This window comes from Colossoma macropomum, unplaced genomic scaffold, assembly GCF_904425465.1.
Source record: "Colossoma macropomum unplaced genomic scaffold, Colossoma_macropomum, whole genome shotgun sequence".
Classification (NCBI taxonomy): Eukaryota; Metazoa; Chordata; class Actinopteri; order Characiformes; family Serrasalmidae; genus Colossoma; species Colossoma macropomum.
Window position 1 is genome coordinate 18,804,222 of NW_023494798.1, and position 19,367 is coordinate 18,823,588.

The 19,367-nt window shown below is 38.2% G+C and overlaps 1 protein-coding gene across 10 annotated transcripts in view; it reads left to right on the top strand.

Moving 5' to 3' along the window:
- fgd4a (FYVE, RhoGEF and PH domain containing 4a) overlaps window positions 1-19,367 on the top strand; it is a 68,605-nt gene that overhangs the window by 29,127 nt on the left and 20,111 nt on the right. For 7 of the 10 annotated variants that reach the window (XM_036585206.1, XM_036585208.1, XM_036585210.1 and 4 more), the window contains exon 2: window positions 3,398-3,484. In XM_036585206.1, coding sequence (XP_036441099.1) covers window positions 3,398-3,484 — 87 coding nt within the window. Of the gene's footprint in view, window positions 1-745; window positions 987-3,397; window positions 3,485-10,152; window positions 10,367-18,758; window positions 18,870-19,367 lie in introns of those variants that run through there. The other 3 variants (XM_036585209.1, XM_036585213.1, XM_036585215.1) reach the window with 3 other exon arrangements.

Genomic DNA, 19,367 nt, shown 5'->3' on the forward strand with positions numbered 1-19,367 from the left:
ATTGTAAATGAACTTGTAATGCTTAGTCCTTATAATGTTGAGATGTAGCCTTGTTGTTTACTTTTATATAATATAAAATTTGCACTTTTTGAGAATTTCCAAAAAATAAATAAATGTTGAAATTGTTTTGGCATTTCTTCTCTAGTTCTGTATCGAATATGTATTGTATTGTTGCAAAAAAGACAATACATATTGTGAAATTTGCGTATTGTTACACGTCTACAACACACTGGTGCAGTATAAAGTATACAGCACACAATATGCTATTCTAAACACAGTCTTTGAATGATAGTGGTACTGTGATGGGGCAAAGTGAAAGGAATGGCAAAGGATATAATGTTTTTATATGTTGATAAATTATAGAAATAATTGTTCATTGCAGCGTAGCAGGAGTTATGTCTCAGGACTATACTAAGGGTGGTGGGCACTCAGCATTGCTACAAACCATTTATTTTTATTTTCAGTGGTTTCCTATGTGGAGGAGGTGTTTTTCTAGCCTTGTTAAATTGGTAGTGCTGTCATGTGACCAAGCAACATATAATGCCGCTAAAGAATACCATGCAACATTGTAAGCTATACCACAAACTTAACTTATACTGATCAGTTTGCAGTTGTTTAAGTTAGAATCTCTTTGTACAAGATTACTGAATCAGTATAATGTGTTTGTGAAGTTGACAACTGAGCGAAGGTAAAAAATGACCTGCCTCTCATAGTGACATCATCAGAGGACTGGGAAGGGGAGGGTATCAGGTGTTACTGTATCATGTATTCTCGCCAATATACCCGCTCACTTACTTGCACTTGCTCAAGCTTGACTGCATAACAGAAAATGTAGCTCTTAAGTGGCTGTTGAGTAACTTTGCAATGTAGCCTGCACTTCCTGATGGCACAGGAGCTAAATAGTACACATCTGAGCAAGATGACTAGGCGTGTAAGTAGGAACCAAAGAAGGGAAAGCCATCTACGCTGGAGGAAAAGCCTGACAGGTAGTTCACTCTCTCTTTATTACCATCTTTCCATTTTTATCTTGTTACCTTTGGCCAGAACTCTCATAAATGATAAGCAGAAGTAAGGGTGTTGCAGCTGTTTGCTGCGTTTTAGCTTGTGTTCTGTTCGCACGCAGTCTGGTGTGTGTACTTTACATCGTGTGAGACATTGCAAAAAACATGGTAAAAAGGTTCTTCCATCCTTCCTTCTTGCATGATACAGCTCTAGTTTAACTGGATTGAGTGCTGTTGCTGTAGATATATTTGTATGTGTGTGTGCACACATATGTGTGCATGTGTACTGATGAGCTTTATTTATTTGCGACCATAACCCCACATTTATTCATGGCAATTACTTTCTCTAGCAGACCACAACATTTACATACAGAATGGCATAACTTCTCTGGGTACCAGAAGAAAGCCTTTAGCTCCACAAAGCTTAACCACACTCATAAATGCATACGTCAACAACGATCTTTCTCCCACTTGGGGCCAGTTTAGAGATATCACCATGACCTCACATACTTCCCTTTAATACTTCTCCGTCCCTGGCTGCCATGGCAACACATATCCGTGGCAACCGTCATATTGCCCCCACTCACCTCCTTTATTAAAGCTCTGTTGTTGGGGTGGAGGTCCCAATTGACAGAATGCTCGGGGTAAAGAATTAGCTTGATCAAAGACACTAACTTGGCTAATTATGAACGGAAGCTAGTTGGCATACCATACAAGGGCCATATGATTTCATTCACTGTTAGTAATATTAGCATTTTGAACTGAACCGCTTCTTTAAACGGCTCAAATAAGTCTAGCTGTTATGAATAGGCCACACACACAGCTTTGGTCAGAGCAAACCTTAGTACTGGGCAAGAGTCAGAGACGACCCCTTTAGGTGGAAGATGAGGACATTAGACATAAGATAATCCACATGTATAAGAGAAAAGTAAAAGGACAGTAAGTGGAGTTTCTGAACTTGAAGACCTGGCAGACCACAAAAACTGTCACATTTAGATAAACAGCACTTTGAAAAATAGGAGAACATCAAGCTCCATCCTTGCTTTAGATCTGAAACAATAGGTTTTTCTGTACATCCTTCCACTGTGAGAAGACAACTCAACACTATGAGTCTAAAAGGACGTGTAGCCGTCAAGAAGCCGTTACTGAGAAATGTAAAAAAAGAACATAAAAAAAAAGAACGTTAGTGAATAACTTCTCAGACTGAACTTTGGAAGTGTGGAAAATATCCCTGTGAAAAAAAAATTTCTGTGAAAAACTGAAAGCAAGACTCTCAAAAAGAATGGGAGCTGTAAAAAAAGGCAAAGGGTGGGCACACTAAATGCTGAAAAATGTAACGTTATATTTAGTTGGTGAGGTTTTGTGTGATTTTGTGATTTTTCAGTTAAGTCTGTGTTTTCCGCTGAAAAGATTAATAGCGTGTGCGTAATGTTTGTTTGGACTCTAAATTAAACAAATGAAAGGTGACATCGGGCACAGCACTGTACATCCAAAGCTTGTGGTGTTTAATATTAGCTTAGCTATGTTTATTTTTTATTCCGTCATTTCTGTCTGTGTGAGTAAGAGAGAGCAGGAGAGAGTACCAGACAGTTTCTATCAGGAGGCCAGATGGTAGGTGGAGAAAACCACACCTTAGTCCACAGATGGGAAAATACACGTAGTACTTCTCCATTTGTGAACATACAGGCTGTTCAGAATAACTCATGCTTTTGTGTAGGTCAACTGTCAACAACTTTCATTGAAATTCATCATTATTTCATTGTGTAAATTTGAGCAGAGACTGAGTGTTTGTTTGTTTGTTTGTTAATATGTTTGCACATCCAAGTGCTACTCTAATATTTTATGTGCACATTAAATTGCAGTGAGAGTGGATTAGCTCTCTAGCTATGCTGCCCCAGTTATCGTAGAATTAATTAGTGGAGGAGGGAAAATCTCTGGAGATCAACTTTTCTCTTATTTTGTTGGATTTACTTTACATGCATATGCTTTGTTTGTGCAGCAGTCTTTGTGCGTAGTGAAGTTTCTTTTGTCATCCCAAAGGCTTACACGTAATCTAACTGTTTCTGCAGTAAATCTAATCCTGCTCTACTTCATTATCCGCCTTCATCCCTCTCTTTCTTCTTTTTTTGTCTCTAAACTCCTTGTCTCTCCCTGTTTACCACTCTGTAAGTATATGAAGTGTAAAAAAGCTCCTTGGCTTAGTGCTTGTCCCTCCCTGCTCTGACTTCATTGTGGTGCTCTGCTTGGATGTCTCTGGTTTGAAACATTGCGCCATGAAGTAACCACCAAAAAATCTTATGCATGGGAGTTTCTTGTTTCTTTTAAGCATTTGAGGCCTTTGCAGATTAAAAATGAATGAACAGAAGATGTAATGAAGATGTTTCTGTTTATTACAGAGAAAGCGGGCAAGCCCAGCTGCTTCCCCACCAAAAACCCTGATGAAGAAGAAGCTTGTGTGGGGGTGAAGATCGCTCAAGCGACAGGTATCCATCCACCCCATCTCTCTTTAATGTCAGAGGCATTATCAATGTTAAAAGCCACATTTAAACAGTTCAGTTCTTATCATTATGCAAACACACACAGGTGTCACTAAAGCGTCTGTTGGCTTGCGGCAGTTGTCTGTTCTGTTAAGCAGTTAACACAGGTCATGGAATCAACCTATGAATGTTACCATTGTAAGGTTGTGCAAGCTTTACAAAGCTCAAAATCCTGTTAAAAATATTGAGAAACTGTAGTAAAACTCAGTTTTTGTTGAAATACCTACAATTAGAGCATGTTATTAAATGAATTCTAAGTATTTTCTTTTGTAAACAAAACCGATCACACTGAAAGATCACACTGTTGGTGTAGATTGAGTGTAGTTTTTTTGTCGTATAATTAAGGTTTTTCAGAGATCAGGCTAAGCATCCTAACAGTGTGACCTTTCACATGTATACAGTACTGTGCACAAGCCAGAGAGCACCCTTCATTTATTTCATTTCCAGTCAAAATGGCCATTAGGTACAAGTTTTTCCTTTTTCGGTAAAATGACGTTTTCTACTTTTTTCTGACATTGAGACACAAATAACTTTTATTTAATTCACATTTTGACTGGAAATTACATATTAAAGGGTGTGCTCTGACTTTTGCACAGTACTATAGGCAGGGCCAATGTACTGATATAAATCATAATGTGTTATGTGTATGGCTGCTTCTTTCTTTGTTTATCCAACCTCTTCTTTTTGGGCCCCCTGTCTCTGTCTCTTTTACCTTCTGTTTCTCTCTCTCTCTCTCTCTCTCTCTCTCTCTCTCTCTCTCTCTCCATCCCCTTGTCTTGCTGAGCCCACAGTAACTGTGTAGACTCAGCTATATATATCTGACCCTGCTGCTCTGTGTTTGCAGAACTAGTTCAGTTCTGTTTCTATAGCTTGTTCTTTAAGCCAGTGCAGCTCACTAAATGAAAAGAGAAGTTTTACATTGTACTTTATAGCTGCCACGTCCTTTCTGAGCTTTATGATAGGCAGTGGTGTGTTAGAACTTCCTCAGTACAGTGTTATGACATCCAAAATGATTTACTCAAGGAGGATTTAAAGCAAGCAAATGCAGGCCATTACTGTGAATTGACTGATTGTGAGAAACTACATTTACAGGTTCAAATCAAATTCTGAAAATGCTTTTCAGACTGTAAAGCAGTGCCCTTCCCATTCCTTGTTAGCTTAAAGAAATACAGAATCACCAGTCGGTGTTTAGAATTTTTGTGTGTGCTTATTATGGCCTAATTGATGTGAATATTTTCTATTTATATTTTAAAATTTAATTTAATACTCCAGTAATTTTAGGTACACAGTTCTTTACTGATTGTCAGTTGTCAACTGTGAAATTGTCAAGTATGCTTAAATATGGTTGTCACACTTTTCAAACTCAAACATCAGAAACTCCAGAGCCAGATTCATAAAACTAGCAGTAACAGCGCTGTTCTGCACAAAATGTGCAGCACCATAAATAAGAGCTATTCATTACTTCACCATGGCGGTGATTAGAGTACTGTGTCTATTTAACATTGCGGTATTTTCACCAGTGTCCTGGGCAAAATCGACCTGTACATACTTACATATCAAATATATATCGTACAAAGGTCATACATATTAGAGAACCACCAAGTGAAGATCCTGTTGGCTTCCAAAATAGATAGGATGAAAAAAATGAAAACAAATAAAGAAAACCAATATTCTCAGAAACAGAGCTACAAATTTTAAGAGAAGAAGTGCTGACAAATGACAGTAAATTGTTTGGTAACTTTTAACTTTTAATCAAGAAACATTGTTATCAGAAAATGTTGAAACTAGAAATAATTACATGTATATAAAAATTTAATTATTACACTTTAAAATTCAACTTACAACTGTAAGGATCATATTTTAGCATGTAAGGTTTTATTTCTCACTGGTAAGGATTCAGGCCTTTTTCCAATTCTAAATTGATTATAATTTCAGGAACATTTTTACTAACATAAATTAAAGTTAACAGATTTTTTTTTCAAAAAACTTAACATGCTGAAATTCTAACTACTCTGGCAACCCAAACCATTTTAGCTTTTATTTCCCTTTTTCTTGATCCAAGTAAGTTCACACAAGTACAAATTAAATTTCAGCCGGTAAATATTTCATTCTTGATCTCAGGAATTCAATTTGAACATGTAATTAGAATCTCAACATATCAAATTACTTTTCATTTGAATTACAAGCTAAACCTACTTTCCACACACAGGAGGGTGATTCGTGAAACATCTTCTGCTCCTATTACAGCAGTTACAAGGTTCACTTCCAGAGTGCTTCAGATGTTATGTTTTGTAGAACTGTGTCTTGTTATAAATCACCAGCACATATATGAGATAAAAATGCGTCCGTTCCTCTCATCACGCCAGCAGTAGAACTCGCTGGTAATCCTCGTCCATGAATGAGTAAACGTATTACTGAGACATATTTGCTCTTAACATCACAGTAAATCTGATGGTGCATTTTGTGTATCTGGCCCTTAAATAATGTAAATCTATGTAGGTAACAAATATTGTGAAACGGAGCTTCCCATAATTAAAAGCGGGACTTTATAAAAACTGGCAGGAAACTATTTGACCCTCAGAAGTAAATGATTTTCTGCATCTCAGAAATTTTTTACAATATTAGACAAGGCACTAAATATCTGTGCTTTATTTTGGTAATATGGTTACATTTGGGAGACCTCAATATTGGCCAGTGTATTGGTCAGGCACTAATTCTCACCTTATTAAATATAAACATGATGGAGAGATTGGAAAAGCAGTGTTGTAAGAGTCATGTTTTATTCTTGCTGTTATCTCATTTCAGCTTGGTGTACATAGCACATCACAGCATGGAAAAGCTTGCCCAGTCTGCAGGTGTTGACTCGTTGCCTGGTGGGATTATTAATAGGTTTGGTACCAAGCTAAATATGTGGCCAAAAAGCTGGACCTACTTCATGCAGGTTTACTGTAGAAAGATGAACTCCCTCTCAACGTCTTAAACCAACAGAAAACGTCCCTGTTCAGTTTCATTGTGAAGGATTTGTTTTTTATTCATATTGAAAGTGCAAGTGCAGTACCACTCTGTATGGTTGTGGTATAGGCATAGGTGTGGTCTCCCAGCGAGCAGTAACAGACAGGCCGAGAAAAGGATCATGTCATTGACGTGAATGTCTTGCCTTATTTTGGCTATTGATATGTTAATTAAATGTAGCATTTGTTTTTTTTTTTTACATACGTGTTTTGTATCTGTGGTTCCAAAGTTCCATCCGCAGGGCAGGATGTGTAAGCTTCAAGGTTAGCATTTAGAATGTGAGAGCGTTGGTATTAAGATAATTATAGATCTTTGACTTCCTGGCTGGTGGACAGAGGTGTGAAAGAAAGACGTCACATGACATATTGTAGAAATGCCTGTAAGAAATAATGATCTTCATCAGCCATTACAAAAGTAGTACACTTTCCCCATCTGTAAAACTTCAGACAAACAGAAGCATACTTTTAAAACAAGGCAGCATTTCTTTTCAGGTTATGTACCGTACATGATCGTAATGTTGTCTTGTTCTGCAGTGATGGCTTAAGCAAAACATTCCATCAGGCCCTTTGAGTGGGAACAAATAGTAGCTACATGTTTGGAGCATTGCATCATAGTCAAGATGGGTAAAACAGGGTCTGTCCCATGACCTTGTTTTGGATACCGTAGCAATTGCAGACAGAGAATCTGGGCCTTGAAATATTGTAGCTTTTATTTCTCAGCATGCTGTGTGTTCATAGTTAGTTGAGACATTGTCGAAGCATCACTATATCATGTACTTCCTCAGAGTTACAGGAGATCGTTTCAGCCATGATGGTGCAGTTTGTAGTAAGTGTCTTTAGGAGAAGTTTAAGTGGAGGAGAAAGTTCTGCTGGTGCCTCCTACAGGGTGGGAAATGAGAGCTTAAAGAGAACCAAAACATCCCGTCTGTCTCCATTCTAAGTTAAAATCAGATTAAACCAAATTAGATCTGCAGGAAGAGCGTGTGGAATTTGGTAAACAGTTTAATAACCTTTATGTGGAAGGTGTTCTTGTGTGTTTGTGCCAGCTTGCTTGCATGCTAACATTTGTGTGTGTGTTTTATGTTTCCATTTTTAGATTCTGTTTTCTTTGATTGTTTTGAGCCAGTGCCCCTGAGACTTTGCTGCCTTTTGATTTAACTCCACAGTGTGAATTCCGAGAGACTGTATCTCCTGTGAGTTGGAGTACCAGTTTTTGCATTCCCTAGACAGAGTGAGCCTTCAAAAGGATTGTTTTTGAGATCTTCCTGTTTAATATGGAGTGTGAGGCAGGTATACTGCTACACTGCTATTTTAGACTTTTTTTGTCATAAGTGAATCTTTCTGTTCCTTATTCCTGAAGTCTCACTATATTAGATCATGTGAGCGAGCTCTTACAGTCACAGCACTTTTGAGTCATTGTGAACTTTGTGATTCATATCGGGGGAGATGGAGCTTTACATGTTTATGCATTAACATTGATGAGATCTATATAAGCAACTGTAGATGTGACAAAATCAAGCAAGGAATTATGCTGGGTAGTGGTGTCATACAATAATATTGTTTTTTTTTAGTTAGATTAGAGATTAGCTAATTGTGCAGTACAAAGTAAAACATAGATATTTTGTTGTTTCATGAGTTTCACGTCGTATATTCATAGTAGCGTCATCTATAAATTTTGTTCATAATTTCTCCAGATTTAACTTGAAGACTTTTTGCATCCTATGTGTTTTTATATTACTTAGTTTTGCGTATAAATCATCAAATTCACACCTCTGTTATTTTAATCACTGAGTTATAGATTTATATGTATATTATACATATTGAAACATGTATACAACTCACAGTGAGAGCTAGCCAGGCTCCACACGGTGGGGGTAGTTTTAACACACCGAGCTAGAGGTCTGCACTTCCATGGACTCTCACAGGAGGCGCCACAATATCGTGCGGCACAGAACTAATTTTCAGTGGTGCGTGCGGGAGCTGGCAGAAAACCAGCCCGCTGCATGCAGAAGCAGGCCAAGGCATGCATGAAGAGAAATCCCGCAAATTAATGAATAGCCTATGTAAAGTAGAATGATCATTAAAACATATTTAAACAAGATGAAAAGATAACAGTAAAACAGTTCAAATGAATGAAGTCATTCCAAAGAGTTGTGAAGCAACCAATCACACGCAAATTCTTGAAACTTGCAGAGATGGTGGAGCCTTCAGTTCAACGGACACAGCTGCCGAGCCCAGCAAAACACCAAAAGTAACAATTCTGTGGTTTAATTTCTGCTTTGTCTTTAGTGGGAATAAAAGGCACTTGCTTCACAGTGAGCCAGAGGATACTGTATTTGTGAAAAGACTGTGTCAAATATTGAATGTCAGTGCACATTGATGGAACTGCGCGGGCGGGAGCAGGCCAAAACATTTTGGTTGCGGGTGGGAGCGGGACAAATGATTCCGATTTTCTGCAGGAGCGGGATGAAATCTTGCTGGAGCGGGACTGAAAAAACAGTTCTGCGCAGACCTCCACGCCAAGCCTCTTAAAGTAAATAATGAGAGAAGTTCATATCCCTCCATATATACTCAAAACAGACATTTTCATGTATAGATTCCTCAAAAACATACTGTAGAGATCATGTAAATGAAATATGTTTACATATACGAGTAGGGGGTCATATATAATTGTCCATGTTCAACACAACCTCTATTTGCTAATCATATTTATTTTGATGTGCACATTTTTATGTGTTTAGGTTGAAAAGCTTGTCTGGGTTATTGAATTAATTAATTTTTAATTTACCAGATTCAACTACCATATTTAGTGTCTGTTACAACGAGCCCCTTAGTCTTTTACAGTTAACCCCACCTATGAGAATAGCTGTGATGTTTGCACTCACTCTGCTTTCAGTTGAATGGTTCATAAACAAAAGCTGCAACCAAAGCAGATGTGTAGGTTGCTAAGATGCAAACAATATACATATTCCTCAAATTAGTTGGCAAAAACCAAAATATGTCTGATATAAGTTTGTGCCCCAGTCTTCCCTGTCATTTGTCTGGCGTTTCAGATTGTTTGAAATAGACAGTTTAAAATGCATAAGTGAATAAACTGTAGGTTTTCATTCAGGAAATGTGGTTTCTGTCTGGTTAGAATACTGTGAAGGTTATTTTAGATGCAACATTAAGAGAACGAGTTTAATCAGAATAAGCCGTATCAAGTTGGTAAGACGTTCTTTTAGCTGTACTCGAGAAGAATGGGTTCATTATCTTTATTAATGCAAACTTAAATATCATCTGATTCTGTGATGTATTCGGAAACTTTGGTGATTACTGCATTTCATCAACACCGCTCAGCACTAGCATGGAATAAACCCTGAGCTAAAGAGTCTGAAGCCCAGATGTCCTTCGTCTAGCGTAGATTTTATGTTGAATATTAACCTGCACATAATGGTTCTGTGTTAGTGCCTGTGTGCATACTGCCCTCATGAAATGTCAGGCAAAATCAATACGGTACCATTTCCAGAACTGCACATTTGTCTGGTTTTGCTATGTTTTGTAACCTATCAACTGTGTAAATGATTAACTTAATTCAAGTGCATTGTCACTAGTTACATAGGCCATAAGAACATATACAGCCGTTAAGAATGCAAGTGAAACTCAACAGTCATCTGTTGGGCTTGTTGACCGTCACAGAAGGAGGAGCTATTTCCTTTTTGCTTTTTTTTTTCACTGTACAGTTTTAGTCACTGTGGTGTGTAAGTAACAGAGAGGATTGTGTGAAACACGGTGGTGCTTTACTTAGACCAGTTGGACATCTTGTGACGACTCAAAAGTGAGTTTATTCTGGCCTCTGTGTCAATAGTCTTTCATTATTCTCTAGAGTTACACTTAATAATACGTAGAAAATGGAAGGGACCGCTGGTGAAATCTTACCACATATAGTTCTTGCTTTACGTTTGTCATTTTTACCTTTAACAAATGACTATGTTATGAGCTAAGCCAGTCTTTACTGCTTCATTTCTAAACCTGGTCCTAAACGGTTCTGTTATCAAGGAGAATTCATTCAGATCTGCAGAAGTGATTGTCATATTAAAGATATTATGTTGTATTATGTTTTTTTTTTCTTAGTTTTTTGCATTTTTGAAACAATAATAGTGTATAGTTGTTTATTCCTGATGTGGCTAGCTGGACAGTGTTCTGCTGGAAATAGACTGGCGTTCTTTCTATAGAACAGATAGAAGGCTATATCCACTGCATGTTGTGAGTGACAGTGAAGAACAGAAGTGAGTTTCAGCTTTTGTGTTTTAATTGGCAGCAAAGCCACATTATTTCCTCCTATTTACTGTCCACCAAAATATAGACACAGACTGTCTTGTGCTTTTATATAGCCTCTAGCTGAAAACTATTTTCTGCCTCACTGAATTTTTAAAATCTCATTTTCATCTCACTATCCATCAGTTCGGCTCAGCTCTAAGACCGTGTCTTAAAAGTCGTTGTTTCACACAAGTGTGATTTTGTTAACTTCATCTGATGTCTCTGCCTCCTCTTCAGTCTTGTGCTCATTTCCTCCTTTACAGAGAAAAGAGAGTGTTGTCATCTTTGTCGTCCATCTCACTACACTTGGTTTGCTGTGTTCGCTCCACTACTTTAATAAAAAACATGCTTCCTTGTAAAACTAGAAATGTAAGACGTTACACTTTAAGGCTTCCTCATAGCTGCTACTAAAATTCAAGTGTTCTGCTTAAAGGAGAATTCCACCAGTACTTCAAACTTGTTGCGTAATACAGTTGTTGAAATGTAAACAAAGTGAACAGCATGACTATGAACATGAGCACATAAAGCCACTCTCATTTGTTTACATTGATTTAGTTATGCAGATTTCTTTTTAATTTGGCATGTTTAAATGCTTAAAATTGCACTATAAGTTTTTTTTGGTCAAATTGAAAGAAGTAGCATTACTGAGTCAAGAGGAAAAGGAAACTGAAATATGGTGTCCATTTAACAGGGTTTTTTCAGACCACATACGTCTTTACATATAATATCACACACAGGCTCAAAAAGAAGGTCCAACCCAATGTTTAACTTTCAAATGCAAAATCAACATTACGCTGATGAAGATATGATGACAGTGACTCATATCCTCAGAGGACACGTCCTTCACCAAGTTTTGATTGTGTTTTTTCTGAATACTTTTTTTTGATCGCGTTCGCAATTATCAGATTCATCCGCTCAGGGAAGGGTCCATAGCACAACTCACATTACAAAATGTTCTTCCACACCTTGCTTGCAATGACACATTTCCACCAGAGAGGTCTCCAAATCCCCAAATCTCACAAAGTGCAGCTTTAATTGATGTATTGAAATCCTGGTTGGTCATGCCTCACCTTGTTACAGAAACACTGGTGTTCCAGATTTTGCTGCGTGTTGCTTGCTTCAGTTCATCTCTATCCACTGGCACACATGCAAGTGCCACTCAGCTGCTCAATTGCTTCATGATATTGGTATTCTCTACTGCTGATGCAGTGTTTAAGTGCCAGTATCGGGACCGATACCAAGAGTGTAACACTACTATGTATCCTTCAAAAGTCCTTAATACTGATACTAAAACCTTTTTTGATACCTTACTTTAAGCACAAAAAAGTAAAACCACAATTAAATAAAAATATCTTTCTATATCTACTGCAAAAAAAACGTTTTACAAAAAGAAAATAAGAAAATATAATAGATAACACATACTCTTTTTTATGAATATTAATGTTTTTTTTTTTTTTACAGAAACATCTATTCCAATAGTTCCATTGTCCATGTTTGTAACATGATTGTCAGCCAAACAGTCTAAATTTTAGAACAAGCATGCTCATTGGCTCACTGATTCTAAAAAAGACAGACTACTTGGGTATTGAACTTGGGTGTTGAACGTCACATAATTTTTCAACACTTTGTGGTATTGAAGTAAATCAGTTGATGTCATAAATGTACTGAAGTTTTAAAGGAGGATATTTTTATCATTGGGTCACATTGCAAGCTTTGAGCAGGGATGCTAACCTAAGGTGGAGGCGGATGTCCCACTCCTCCCTTGCCAGAGTCTGAGAACAGATTTTTTTGGTTCTGTTGGGCCTGACATTTGACCTGGCTTGCCAGAATTATCACTCATCAGACATATTTTGTACGGAGATGTAGAATGCTAAGAATTAGCCTTGGTTATCCATCAGAGCACCTATTAAGAAGCCCTGACACTTGTTTCTGCCAAGAAACCACACAGCCTATGAGGTGAAGCGGTCCAGTGGAGAAGTACATTGTAACACAGAGAGTAGCGTTAGGGAATAGACTCCCAGTGCAGACAGAATGAAAGTAGCTGCATGTCTGTCTGTGTCTGTCTTTGCTCTTCCGTAGAGCACCTCGATCTCATCTGTGCTTTCTCGGGCTGATGAAAGGCGGGAGGGGGTTGCTATGGTAACCTCGTAACAGGTCTGAAGCAAGGCCGTGCCCTGAGCTTAGCATCCTGACTTACCTGAGTGGGTTTTCTCACTGATGGTCACCCATACACACACAAACACTCACACAGAATCTCTATCATTATCTCATCAGTCTTGCTAGACTTGTGAACGTGGGACTTTACGGCTGGCTGAAATACTGAGAGTATGATTACTCAGTATGAGGAAATAGGCTGGAGGAAGTATTGTGTTGCTTTCTGAAAAATGTGAGCCAACTCTGTTTTGGAGTGGGGGTTTTATTCACTTGGCTCTGCATGGTTAACTTTGCTTTCAGTCTTTATTACATTAAAGGGCTGATATAATGGGAAAAATGAATTCACCTCACTTTTTTTGAAAGAAGATTCAAAAATCAAAAATTAGAGATTCAAAACAGCGTTCACTTCTCTGTTTATACAGTCCATGTATGGAATCCAAGCTGCAAAAACAACCTGTTTTGAATTTGTTTTTGTGATGGTTCAAAAACCAACACATTAACGTGTATCTGTCTACTCAATCCCCAGTAGTGTAGCCCCGTCCATTCACACAGAAGTTTAGTGTTTCAGCCTGAACTGCTTTTTGAACGAGGCACAATACAGTGTAGCCAATTAAAATAGAGATCATTTACATATATCAGTCTTAAAAGCAGAGTAACAACAGTCTGTTTCATTTTGAGATACAGAGGTTTAAATCGGTCATGTAAAAAGGAAGCATGACTTTTTTTGGTACATGTCATTTGGTACATGAGTCATGAGAAGACCTCAGGGAAATAAAGTAAAATGTAAGAAATAGGATATGGGCTCTTTAAATCCGATTTAGTTTCAGTCTTATAGTGCTTTTTACAGTAAACGTTGTGTTACAGCTAACCGTTGGTGTGAAGGCACATTAGGTTTACATTATGTCCTTATTGTCCTAACAAACCTACAGTGTTGCGCCATAGAAGAAGTTTGTGGTTTGAATTAAGTGGTATTTTTGTGAAATAATGCTTGAGAGCTTATGGTCTAAACACTTTGCAAACCTGTTACTGAGACTAATGTTTGTTGTAATGTGCATTTACCAGATGCATTACTTCTTCACAAATGCTATAATGGTGCTTATAGTGGGGTTTCATTGCTGGCCACTACTAGTGGTCTAATAAATAAGACCAGCTTTAAGCTGAAAGAGCCAATCACTCATGAAGCTGTCACTCACTCCCTCCCTTCCCAGCCCCCCAGTGTGTTGACAAAAGACACAGCAGCATCTTTCATAGTCAGACATGAAAAAAGCCTGCAGGCTATTGGCAGTAAGATGTGCAGCGGAGAAGAAAGGTCCGAATGTGGCCGAGAATGCCAGAGAAAGGTCCTCTTTGTGCTGGGTAATCACTTACTGTGCACATGCTTCGCTTTAACAGCTCGCAGCCTCTTCATTTCCATAATGCTGTGAGGCAGAGGAGTTTATAGTGAAGGACAGAGGGTCTGGCTCCACTGTGTAATATTATTCCTGCACTGCTTGCCAAACCGCACTCATCCTCACCCACACCCACACACAATTAGTTAGCAATGATTGAGATTAGCTGACCTTGTTAAATTGCAGTACCTATCTTTTACCCGATTTTTCTCCCCAATTTAGTCGTCTCCAATTCCACCCGCTAGTTAGGACTCCCCCAATCACACGATGCTATCAACGCTAGGAGGGTGAAGGCTAACACAGGCTTCCTCCGAGACCTGTGAAGCCAACCACCGCTTCTTTTCGAACTGCCGCTCACGCAACGTCACTGGACAGCCGAACGCGCTCGGAGGAAAGCGCCAACCGCCAGATATGTTACGTCAGCTAACAGACGCCTGCGCTGACTAGCATCGCGCTGAGTGATGGGGGGAGAAGGAGGGGCCATCCTACCCACCCAGAGAGAGCGAGGCCAGTTGTGCTCTCTTGGACTCCCGGCTACGGATGGCTGTAGCATCACCAGGGATCGAACTCGCGATGATAGGGCCAACGCTTAGACGGTTGCGCCACTCGGGAGCCCCTGCAGTACCTATCTTGAGAGAAAAACATTGAATGATTATGATTCTTCTGCTAAATACTTGGGTACAGTCTTATCAATGCCACACCCACGAACATGTTATCACTACATTTGTGTCACCGCTGTGCTGAGAGTGGTCCATCACCCAAATAGTATCTGGTCAGTGGTGGTCCCTTTTTATTGGTGGACAGGGTGAAGGGGGTATGATAAATTATGCAGCAAGAGATGAGCTACAGTTACACTGCAGTGAAATTATCTTAAATCTAGTTGATATGGCTAATATTTACCATTTTGAGATGGCTGTGTACTTATTGTAAGGTTATCTAGTTTATTTCTAGACATTTTTTGTTTGTTTTAGGTCATTTTATTGAGTAAAATCATCTCACTATACTGGCAGATAATTTTGCTGGTTTCAAGCACATTTCTTAATACAAGCAAAATTATCTATATCTATTAATATAATAATATAATTTTACTTAATAAAAGTACCTTAAACAAGTAAACTATGCGCTGCTGTCAGAACAAAACCTTGTATCTCCAAAATGATAACTTTACAGGAGAAGCAAAAACATTTAATGCAAGTCAGTGGAAGTCATTTTTGGCCATTTCTTTTGGTCCATTCATCATGAAATGTACACACAGTGTAAAGGGCAACAGGCATTTTCAAACTCTGTGAAAAACTGAAAAATGGAGATACGAGGTTTTGTTCCAAAAACAGCGAACGAAGGTAAATAATCTAAAATTATGTTTATAACAATCTCAACAGGAGAAATATTAGATTTATCAACTATATATAGGATAATTTTAATTTTTATGTTTGACAACATACATTTTTTACAAACCTACAAAAGGAGCTTAAAGATTCCTAAATGGTTCTTGGTTGGGAGAAAAATAAAATCTAGTGTAGACCCTTGACAATGTGGAGATTCTTTATCTTTTCGGAAAAAGATAAAGAATTGGCAGATTTCATTTACAATAATGGTTCTTTAAAGAAGAGGTTTAGAAGTGATTCTTCTGTTGCATTACTTGAAAAAATACTTTTTGGCACCTTTATATAAGAGACTAATATAGTAAGTGTGACTCTTACTCTTACAATGGTTGATGAATGTAGGTACAAAATATGCTCTGGGTTGGTTTCCTGGACAGGGATTAAGCCTAGTCCTGGACTATATTTAAAGATTTATAGACACCTGCTCATCCAGCATTACCTCCAATATAAAATCCCTGTTTAATTTCACTGAGCGCTTCCTGCTTGATTGAGAACTGTGTGATTGTGACTTGTGGTGAGCGTGTCTTCTTAGCTCTGTGCAAACCATGACTGTCACATTTCAGAAGTAGCTAGTAAAGCAGTGATTGCAGAGCCAAAACACTGTCACAGTAGTTTGGAAAGAAAACTGTAAGGTCACTGTTTAGACAAAACCTGCTCTTATGTCGCTTTGATGAGTGTAAAATATGCCCACAATCTCAGAAAATTTAAACACAGTTTAAAACTTTGTTTTTATTTTCTTCATTGAATTAAAAATAATGTATGTTAGCTGTTTTTTCTGAATTTTGCAAGTTTTTATATGCTTCATTATAATAATCTCCTCCTGGGATTTTGCATATGAATGTTTTGTGTATAAATGCATATACAATGAGGCAAAAACACAAGACAGCAGTGAACACCCCTTTCAACTTATTGTAAATGCTAAAAGATGATGGCTTCTTTTTTGTAAATCATAAAAGCCACTTTTTAAATGCCTAAACAGAGTTTGTGATGGCACCAAACATGTAAATATGCCCCCATAGTGTAGGTGTAGCTAAGAAACTGGAAACTGGGGAGCTTTCCATTAGACCTAGCCAATTGTTCTGTATGAAAGATAGATAGAGTTTGTTTTAACAGTGAAGCGTGGGACATCTGTACTCTTTTCATAGTTTTCTCTGTTTCTTGTGAGAGCCACTCCAGTCTCGTGGTTAAACTAAGGCAGTAAAAATAGCCTCTGATTATCTACTGTTTTCCTCTCACTGGGCTGAGATTAGAAAGACGTTTACATTCTTTTAGCCCATTAAACTCATGGGACATTACTCCTGAATCATGAGAGACAGATTTTTCTCCCAACATGGTTGTGTTGCTGGTGAAGAAGTTTGAGGTTTTCTCAGGGTCTGAGACAGAAGGAGGGCAGATGAGTCCAAGGGAGAACATTTCAGTTTTGCTGAAATACAGTATAATTTAAGGAAACAATTCTTTGCCTAATGAAGACATAACACTTCTATATTCGTCGCGTGTTAATTAGACCGATAACAGGACTTTTTTTATTCAGAGAGGAACATGGTGGCTAAAATGATGCTTGCTTCGAGTTCTCTCTTGAGTCATAGCTGGTTTCAAGGTCACTTTTCTGAGGACAGTGACAGATATCAAAAGCATAACAAGGCTTAAGTTAAACCTCTTGCATTTCACTTCTGCACAGACAAGCATGCAAACAGGTGGGGACAGAATGCTCTCACTGTGCTCACGGAATAAAACATTGGCAGTAATCACTGAAGAATGTTGTGGAACCTGGTGCATTTGGGTCACATTTTCTTTTGTGGTACAAACCGTCAGACGTTTGAAGTGGAGCTAACCTCTGAGTATATGCAGTTAATACAGCAATCACACGAGACCAATTCAAGAAGCAGCTTAAAGGTGCAGTGTGTAAGATTTAGGGGGAACTATTAGCAGAAATGGAATATAGTATACAAAACCGTGTTTTCATTAGTGTATAATTACCTGTAACTATGAATCATTGTGTTTCTGTTACCTTAGAATGAGCTCTTCATGTCTACATAGGGAGCAGGTGCTTTTCCAACAGTGGCTGCCATGTTGTGCCGCCATGTTTCTACAGTTTCTGCATGTTTCTGCGGACAAACCAAGAACTGGCTCCAGAGAGTGCCTTTAGCTTTTTTACTTGAATTTGATGGGGCTAAAGCACTGGTTGGAAGTTGTAGAAAGAAGAACCACTGGTTGCTGCTGGTGCTGGCTAACCAGTTTGTGTTGTGAGAAATTTGAGAACCCAAATTTTGACAAATGGAGGATCTTCCTTATTATATAGCACAAAAAAAGCAAAGGAGGATGAATCTTCGTGTTCTATGAAGCAAAAACATGACGGCCATTGTAGGTTCCCCTACGCAGTTGTGGGGGGCGTGGGTGGGCAGGAGGGGTATTCACTCACCACTAGATGTCACTAAATCTAACATACTGGACCTTTAAGCCTACATTAGATCTTCAGCAGACATAGCTGATAGCTGATCCTATACCAGATCCAATCTTGTAACAAATCTAGCCTGAAATAGCACCATCACATTGTGTGATGTGATGTGATGTGATGTTGTTAGCTGTGTATTGTTTCCTGTGGGTAGAGTGTTCAAATAGTAGTATGATAGCGTACTTTTAGATGTCCACCTTAAGTGTCTCAATTAAAAAAGTTCATTTTAAAGCTTAGAAGTTTTTAATAAAAGAAAAATAGAAATCGGATCAGGGTCAGCTGATACTCCATGTTTCCACATCCGTATCACAGTCAGAAAAGTAAAAGTGGCATTGTGCCGTCTGTAATCTTCAGTGATCTATTTGTGTAACGTGGTTTACAACTGTGTGTACTTTGTGAGTTGACAGCAGGCCAAGTGCATCAGACTTCAGGTGATGAGTTCAAAGTTTGAAGACAAAGTTTGTCAGCAAGTCTGGATTCTCAGATATATCAGTAATATGAACTTGGGAACTTTTGTGTTCATCATGAACCTCAGATGCGCATTGTGCCCTTAATAGGTCAGTGAAGTGTTCTTTTTTCCCTGTACTTTACAAGTAGGGAGTGGAGGCTACGATGAAGATGAATTGATCTCAGGCAATGAAGCAAGTATGCCTGTTATTTTCCACTTCAGACACACTGATTTTCTCCTTCTACTTCTAATACTTTCACAAATCCACCAATCCATACACATCATCCATTCCTCATTTTCTCAAATGTGCAGTACTGTGCAAAAGTCAGAGACCTTTCCTTCCACCCAGCATTTATTTATTTTTATTTTTATTTTATGTTGGTGGTTATTTACTAACAAAACTGCCACCATCAGATAAAGTACTTAAAGCAAGAAATCCACAGCTCTTTTTGTCCATCTTCTGCTGTAAAAGAAAACTGTGCTATGAAAGGATGTATAGCTGTCAAGAAGCTATTACTGATAAAAGGAAATGGACAAAAAAAAAGAAGAAGAAAATTTGTGCATCAAAAAATGTTGGTGTTCTCAGAACAATGTACTGACCACCAAAGAGGCCAGATCTCAACATCACTGAATGTGTTTGGGATTACTTGTAACTTGAGAAGCAGAAAACGCAACCAACTTCTAAGACTGAATTT